The sequence below is a fragment of the Pygoscelis adeliae genome, unplaced genomic scaffold (assembly GCF_000699105.1).
Source record: "Pygoscelis adeliae isolate BGI_AS28 unplaced genomic scaffold, ASM69910v1 Scaffold167, whole genome shotgun sequence".
Classification (NCBI taxonomy): Eukaryota; Metazoa; Chordata; class Aves; order Sphenisciformes; family Spheniscidae; genus Pygoscelis; species Pygoscelis adeliae.
Genome location: NW_008825428.1, coordinates 7896902 through 7905385, shown reverse-complemented (window position 1 = coordinate 7905385; position 8484 = coordinate 7896902). Strand labels below are relative to the sequence as shown.

The 8484-nt window shown below is 42.3% G+C and overlaps 1 protein-coding gene across 1 annotated transcript; it reads right to left on the bottom strand.

Moving 5' to 3' along the window:
• Window positions 1-52: 52 nt before the first annotated feature.
• Window positions 53-8282, bottom strand: LOC103922579 (chromosome unknown open reading frame, human C4orf27). The gene is made up of 8 exons (XM_009330735.1): window positions 8271-8282; window positions 7351-7510; window positions 5559-5745; window positions 4964-5062; window positions 3797-3947; window positions 2995-3082; window positions 2218-2390; window positions 53-289 (listed from the first exon to the last, which is right to left on the bottom strand). Exons 1-8 carry the CDS (start codon window positions 8280-8282, stop codon window positions 158-160), a joined length of 1002 nt encoding a protein of 333 aa, XP_009329010.1. The 3' UTR covers window positions 53-157.
• Between the last annotated feature and the right edge of the window lie 202 nt (window positions 8283-8484).

The window sequence follows — 8484 nt, the reverse complement described above, 5'->3', positions numbered from 1 at the left end:
GCCTCCGCCGTTAGAAAAGCTTTACTGACCGCAGGGGAGACCCCCGCGGGGTACAGACACACAGACAGAGACACACGAACAGGAAGAAAACCCCGCGCCCGGGAACGCAGGGACGCCCGCCCTGCTGCCGCCCACCTTGGGGGCCCCGCTGCCCGGCTCAGGGCGCCAGCTGGTCCACCTTCTCCTCCCGCCGGTTGGCCAAGTGCGACTCGATGATCTCGGCGAAGCGGTTCCTCTTCAGCAGGGCGTAAGCCAGAGGCAGCAGCTGGCCCACCGTCTTGTGGAAGTACTGCAGGCGAGAGGGAAAACGAGAGCAGCCCCGGGGGTCAGTGGCTCTGTTTACACAGCCAGAGCAGCCCGACCTCTGGGCTCTGCCGTACTTGAGCAGCTTCCTTCAGCCGCCCCTGAAAGGACTGAGCGCGTACGCCTGTAACAGCCACGGCAAGGTCAGGCTGGGTTACCCGAGCCCTGGCAGCGACAGATGGAAACCTGTTTTTCACAATGCAAGAGATGATGGTAACTATTGCTAAGGCGTGGAGTCGCCCAGCCTGCGGCTGGAGTCCCATCTCCTGTCACACTCCACAGCCCGCGGGGATCACAGGTACCGAGAGTAACCGTTGAAGTGATTCACACGGACAAAACTCGGAGCGTATTTAGCATTTGTTATCTTTGCTGTACATGCAAGCCCGTTACACCTCTCCTGTGAAGGGGAAGAGGTTTAAGTCATTTTCTGTGTCTCGGGCTACAGCCGAAGTGTCGGTGTTTCTTCCGGCTCTGTACACAGAGCACTAGTCAGAACCGTTAAGCGGCTCTAAGCATCTACAGACAGACAGGCAAAAATGCTGGCACCAAACCGGGGTGTTATTTGCGTGCAAAGCCTTTGTTTTTCCTTTCTGTTTACTAAACTAGAAAATGAAGTAAGGTTTCTATTTTCAGAAAACAGCTGCAAAATTGCAGCTGTTTCAAACTGCTGCATAAGATGGGTATCGGGCCACGTCACGAGGCTGTAAAAACATCATTATTCACTGCACTGGTTTGGTCGGTGGTTCATCTCATGTGCTGAGAAGCACAAAGCATGAAAGATGGGGGTTTGCCCCCACCTACACAGTCAGCTGGAAGTAAGCGTTTCCTTCACAGCCCTTCCAAATGTAGGAAGGACTTAAGCAGCTGAAGCAGCATAGTCACTGAAGGAAGGGTCCTAAATAAGCAGGATATCAGAGGAAAATACAACACATTCTCAGATGCTGTAGGGAACCGACAAGAGCAGGGCAGGACACCTAAGAAACACATCAGTAATTTAACAGTGTATGGACAGAGCAGTGAATTTTCCTTCATTTCAGTGGCTAAATATTTTCACTGGAGTTTAGCACAACTTTTCTGGGCCTACATTTAGTATTGCATTCACACGATGCTTTGGAGCACCCCTTCTCCAATACTGTTTTTACTAAAACTACTTCACACGGTTTTTGTAACCGTCCGTTCATATTACACTTATGTTGAAGCTTCTTTGTATGTTGTTTCCTAGCCACAGATTTATTACAGACATGACCCTTTTCATCAGTGGGGCAGTGGCTAATACAGAACAAAAAGTGTTAAGTAGAATCTCTACATGTGATTAAGTGCTAGTAAGTCAATCGGCTTATTTATGACATTCTTTGTTAATACAGAACCAGAGAGATACTATAAACTTAAGAGATGCAGCTAGCTGGTGGGAGGTGTTTTACACAGCCATACAGGCAGGTACAGGTAGGCAACTGACTTAGGTTCCAATTTTTTTTTTTTTTGCTGGGGTTACTACAAACATCAGTCTGTTTCTTGATCCAGGTGCACATGAGCGCTCACACCCATACAAGAGTTGGGGATAGGGGGCTACAGCTGCTCAGTATAGCTGGATCAGACATTCTGCATTTTTAGGAGCCTAATGACAGCTCCTTGTATTATACACACCAAATCACAACAGTTACGTGCTGTTTAAATGCTTCTGGATTGCAGGATTGCGCTTTCATACAAGCGATTTTAAATTCAACATGGACTGGTGTCCTAAGGGTGACTTTTTAACAGTCTTCACAAATTAAGAATATTCTTGTAGACTTTCGTGATTCCTAGGGATAATTATGCAATAGAGTGGGGAATAAAGATCTATGACACAGAACAACTCCCAGTCCATGCATAAAATTAATGCATAATTTTGTGAAGTATGACTGTTGTAGTACTCACATGTGATCCATAGCAAAACAGGTCCATACCCAGCTCATATCCCATTCCATAGTCACATTCATCATTAGCAAACTGAACAAAGGTGAGCATTTCTTGAATGGGTGCAAAGGCCTTCAATCGCTCATCATCAGTAGGAGCATCAACAATGGCCTTACAAATTTTTTTAAGATTAGCTGCAAAAAAGAAAAGCAGAAATACTTAGATGTTTAAATAAAGAAATTTAATGCTACACACAAGTAGTTTGTAGCAAAAACATACCCGTGTGTCACGCTTACATGAAGACTAAGTGGGCACACCCCGAGATGCTGGTCAAAAAGCTTCCCCCTCTCCTTCGCTGCTCATTCTTGCCCCATGCCCATCCGTCTCAGTTCCCCATATAGAGACAAGCATTTGTGTGGGGAACTTGCATCAAGAAACTGGTTCTGGTTAGAACGCTGGGAGGAGAGGAGCGATAAGAAAGAAACCCACAAACCCCTGAATACAGATCAGTTCTTTGGATCTACTTCCTGCATGGCTGTGCCAATACAAAAGAGAGGGCCATCTAAACTACTGCTTCGGGAGTTATTTCAGATTTAGCATGTTTCATCGATTCTCATCCGGTTCATTTAAAGAAAATACTTCGAGCTCAAGTGTGATGGTTAAGACTTCTGCCTTTTACTCCCACCGCTTATATTCTTCAAGTAGGAAATATGAAAGCAGTTTGGTTTTTGCAGAGTAGCTGTGTCACTGAAGGTTGTTTATTGAAATAAAGCAGAATATAGTAAACAAGGTATTTACCATTTGTTTCGGGAAGTTCTCTGTATCCGACATCATTTTTGTCTACCGGAACAACTAGGCCTGCTCCATGAAATGCTTTGGTCACCACCTAAATAAAGAGACAGGAAATTGAATATAGCACCCTAAGTCAATACTGTGACATAAAACCACTCACCTCACTGAACAACATTAACACCTGACTGCTGGTGGTCAAACCTCATATAGTGTCCAGGCTCCAGGACATCAACTTAAAGTATATAGCAGTTACTTTTAAGTACTGAAGTTTAAAATAACTGGAAACTCCATTTCAGCCAAGTTCTGAAATCTAGGAGTCCTTGTAGTCACTTGTGTAGCACTGTACTACATTTGCTTAGTCACTCCTTACCATAATTATTTCTGATAGGTCTGTGAAAAAGTCTATTACTAATCCTCTATTACTATCATCCTTAATGTTCCCGTTTCCAATAGATCCAACGCAACTGTTTACATGAATCTTCACTTTGAAACAGTTTTCTCCATGCTCCCCATTTGTTTTTGCTTTTAGGCTATTTCCCTGACTGTTTTGTTGGTTTTTTTTTCTTTAATTGAATGTCAAGATACAGTTTACAAGAGTAATGTGTTTTGATTTAATCCTGTTCTTTGGAACACACTTGTATTAATTTTCCCTCTCCTGAAGTTTTATAGAGAGAGCTGATGAGCTCTGGAAATTCCTAAATGAAGCATCTTTACTGACTAGAGAAAAAAAATAAAAAAATAAACAAGCAAGTAAATGAAAAAAGTTTAACAGAACTTAGTTCTCTCCAGTGGATCAGGAAAGTCATACTTTCTTATCTCTCTGTTTCATCTTCACAGTTTTTTGTTCCAGAGAATAACCCAGTTCTTTTGCTGTTTTCGTTAGTTTTTCATCTATGTCTTTCAAAATAGTGTTTTTCTTTTTATCGGTCACTTCCTTAAGTTTTTTTGACAAAAATAATCTGCAAACAGAAGAAACACATCTTAAAAGAGCTTAACAGAAAACAAACAAGTGAATAGCCGCCTAATCACTAAACCTCCAAATCTTATAATGAAGATTAGCAGTCATGGGTTTATTTATACACACAGACTTGGGAATGCAAGCCTCTGAACAACAAGAAAGAAAAACTATATTGTAATGCAAATACATTTTTATGCAATCTGCAGGTGCCGAAGATTCTCCTGGACTCGGTAGCTGTTCATCTTTCTATCTTAAGAATTCAGTTTGCTGCTTCAGTGCCATATACACTATTTGTCATTCAAGTCATGCACATAAATACATGTTTATGAGTTTCACCATGGTGCTTTCAGAACAAGTGTCCTCGTTTAACTGTGCACTACACAAGGGTTCTTTTGCAGAAGCTCTTCTTCAGTGTGCTTTCACTTACTGACACGCGTCTGTCCTTAGAGAGCTTTCCGTTTTTAACTGCCAGGTCATGAAATCTGTTATTTACATTCATGATGCAGGACTGTGTAAAGCTTCATGAATCATATTGAATTACATATCCATATAAAAGTTATCCTGCCCCAGCTCAGAAACAGTACTTCTTGTAGTTACCCGTTACATACAAAAATAATATACTTTTATGTAGGCAAGAACAAGAGCTAGATGCTACTCATTTAGTATGATATTCAGATTTCCATCACCACTGTTTGAGATGCCCCTTCTTTACTTATGAAGTATTTTAACACACCCAGTGGGCATTTCTTTTCCTGTAGAGCCTATCCCTTCCAATATATTTAAAGAATGAGATAATTAACACTTATCTATTTTACCTGTAAAAGGAAAACACTGGCAAGAAGCCTATTAAGGCTTTTAAGAGTACCATTAAACTTGCTAGCAGGAACAGAAAATAAGTGAGGACTTCTTGAGAAAGAAAGATATGAAAGTTAGCTGCATTATTCCACGTCGCATCTCCCGATTAATAGTTTCTCTTCTACTCTACTTTTTATAAATAGAAGTAAATATGAACCTTACTTGACTGCGGCAAAGACGTTATCACCAACTTGTGAAATCACACAGCCCTTCTTAGCTTCATTTGCACCAACCCACACTGGAAGCTCATCTGGCACATCCCTATTTATGAAAAAGTACACACAAATAGGCAAGCTGTGTCCACCTCTCCTACTTCAAAGTAAATTTAATTTGCCTCACCATGCTGCGATCTCCTTCAGAAGCCTAACAAGAAACGCCCTTAGATATAAAGCTCCAAAATCTTACAGCACGGCTTTCAAAGGAGCTTGTATCAATACATGCAGAGAGAATACACGTTCCCTTTATTTCATTAAGGCTTGACTTTTTCTTCTAAGTATCATGGCAAAACTTAAAGATTAATAAGTGAAAGTGCTCTGGAGGGTTGGGAGAGGTAGTTTAATAAATATCTAAATCTAGTCTTCAATATCTTTGATCTTTTTAAATAAAAGATATCAACTCGTGTTAATATCCTATTATGGAAGGGAAAGATTCTCGTTTGGTGATAGCACACGGTTCTCAAATTCTGTCTTGTGGAAAACAGAGGAGAAAAAGCTACACATAATTATAGTCCAGCAAGAGCACATTTTAAATAAAATACCTGAAATATCCCATGTGATACTGTGTTTTGCTATCCCCGACAAGTATAGTCTGGAATTCTGGGGGATCATAGAAGAATCTCCAATGAAGATTGAAGTCCAGATCTGTTGATTTTGCTTTTTTGTGTTTTCCAGCAAGAATATCATATGGTCCAACCAGCGTAAGTCCAACACTTGACACAAGTGCATCTGAAAAGCAAAGCATGAACCAGTTTACTTTCTGGTGGGTGCATTATCTAAACCAAGAAGTTCCTGTCACTCAGGTATCAAAAGCTTCCATAAATCCAAACACTCAAACACTGTTTACCAGACAAGGAAAGCTGAGACATTCTTTTATTCAGGTAACCTAACTCTTGAATGAAAGCTATTACGCTTCTCATAAGAAGTAGTGGTCAACAGCTCAATGTTCAGGTGGAGATCAGTGATGAGCGGTGTCCCTCAGGGGTCCGTATTAGGACTGGTACTGTTTAATATCTTCATCAATGACATAGGCAGCAGGATCAAGTGCACCCTCAGCACGTTTGCAGACAACACCAAGCTCAGTGGTACAGTCAACACACCAGAGGGACGGGATGTCATCCAGAGGGACCTGGACAAGCTTGAGAAGTGGGCCTGTGTGAACCTCATGAGGTTTAACAAGGCCAAGTGCAAGGTCCTGCACCTGGGTCGGGGCAACCCCCAGTAACAATCCAGGCTGGGGGCTGAAGGGATTGAGAGCAGCCCTGCCGAGAAGGACTTGGGGGTACTGGTGGATGAAAAGCTGGACGTGAGCCAGCAATGTGCGCTCGCAGCCCAGGCGGCCAACCATATCCTGGGCTGCATCAAAAGGAGTGTGGCCAGCAGGTCGAGGGAGATGATTCTGCCCCTCTACTCTGCTCTGGTGAGACCCCACCTGGAGTACTGCCTTCAGCTCTGGAGCTTTCAGCAGAAGAAAGACACGGACCTGTTGGAGTGGGTCCAGAAGAGGGCCAAGAAAATGATCAGGGGGATGGAACACCTCTCCTGTGAAGAAAAGCTGAGGGAGTTGGGGTTGTTCAGCCTAGAGAAGAGAAGGCTCCGGGAACACCTTCTTGCAGCCTATCAGTACTTAAGGGGGCCTATAAGAAAGATGGGGACAGACTTTTTAGTAGGGCCTGTTGCGACAGGACAAGGGATAATGGTTTTAAACTAAAAGAAGATAGATTCAGACTAGATATAAGGAAGAAATCTTACCATGAGGGTGGTGAAACACTGGCACAGGTTGCCCAAAGAGATGGTAGATGCCCCATCCCTGGAAACATTCCAGGTCAGGCTGGACGGGGCTCTGAGCAACCTGATCTAGTTGGGAATGTCCCTGCTCATTGCAGGGGGGTTGGACTAGATGACCTTTAAAGGTCCCTTCCAACCCAAACTATTCTATGATTCTGAAAGAAACTCTCATTTCTAGAGCACCTAGGGATGCCACGTTCTGTTTTATAATAAATTTGGGGAAGCTGAAACCTGAATTGATATGAGGAAACTTGAGTTCCATACTAAACATTTAAAATGTATTTGCAAGAAAGGCAGATTTTAGACAACATTTAGTCCCTTTGCATTACATGATTTAAGTAATTACATTTTAGAAAGCTTGAAGTGTACTGACATCTTCTGTGATTATGTCCAGTATTCTTGTTTACACTCATGGAAATATCCTGCATCTGAACTGAAAACTGAAGCAGCATTAGAATGCATCTGACCACCTCCAGCTTGCCTGCCTTCAGGCTGTTTTTGAGAGTGAAAGTTAGAAAAGGAAAAAAGAAAAATTTAAAAACCCACCACTTGGTTTCTCAGGATCTAGTTCCTCACAAAACTTCCAAAACTGATAGAAGTCTTCAGGCAGTCTAAGCCGATAGCATGTTTCTGCTTCTTGACGAAGATTATCGGGGATATCTGCCTGATTTGACCTTCTCTTCTTGACATCTCCATTTTTTTCACACTGCGGATAAAAAAAAAAAGTTCATTTAGCTGCTTCCTGTCAGTTCTAAAGGATTTTACAAAGCTTCTGTATTAATGGAGGAACAATGATTAAGACCATTAAGTCATGCTTGTTACTTAAACCAGCACATATACTCATTAGAACATCTATTTTGGACAGAATCCCTTAAAAGTGTATTATCTGAGACATGTGCTAAACATGTATGAAATGTCAAAGTTCTACTTTGATATTAATGGGTCAATATAACCAACAGAAGCACTTTTATTAGTTAATCAAGCAAAGGACTAAGCAATCCCAGAGTTTCATCTAAGTTCTATGTTATTTTAAAATTACCATTTCCAATCACACAGCAGCTTGCATCCAAGAAACTCATGTGTTTAACAGACACTAAGAAGTAGGGATACTATTTTGTCATGTCTGGTTAAATGACACAACAAAAATGCTCCAAGTCTCTACTATCTGAACTACTCCACTATTCAACATCTGAACTGGTGCAGTTTACAGCACAGCATTTTAAAAGTAGCTTAAAGTTTAAGTTGTTTTAAAAAAAAAAGATGCAACAAAAACTGTAACAGGCTAGGAAATGATCCATTCAAGCACGCACACCACTAAAGCAGTAACCTCAACAACCTCATTCCCACATAAGGCTTCAAGAATTGGTACGAATCATTACCCCCATTTTAAAGAATAGTAATAAAAAAAGCCAGGTTTCTTTTCTCTTGTTAGGACAGTACAACGAGGCAGACATTTCACCTCTTACGTGGGCCGCCATCAGGTACTTCACTGTACCACGAGTGCTTGTTTCTAGCAGCCGGCACCCCGAGCGGATGAGGCGGCTGGGCCGGTCGCTGTTTACAGCACACCTGAAACGCGGCGGTCAGCCGGGAGAAGCCCGGGTACCGGGGAGAGGCTCCTGTGCTGGAGAACGAGGGGCCCGGGGGCTTTCCTCAAAGCTACGGAGCCAACCAGAACGA

Coding starts and splice junctions, on each gene's coding strand:
- LOC103922579 (XM_009330735.1), bottom strand. Junction 5,063..5,558: donor TATCACATGGGATATTTCAG/GTATTTTATTTA, acceptor TTTCATAAATAG/GGATGTGCCAGATGAGCTTC. Junction 3,948..4,963: donor AACGTCTTTGCCGCAGTCAA/GTAAGGTTCATA, acceptor TTCTGTTTGCAG/ATTATTTTTGTCAAAAAAAC.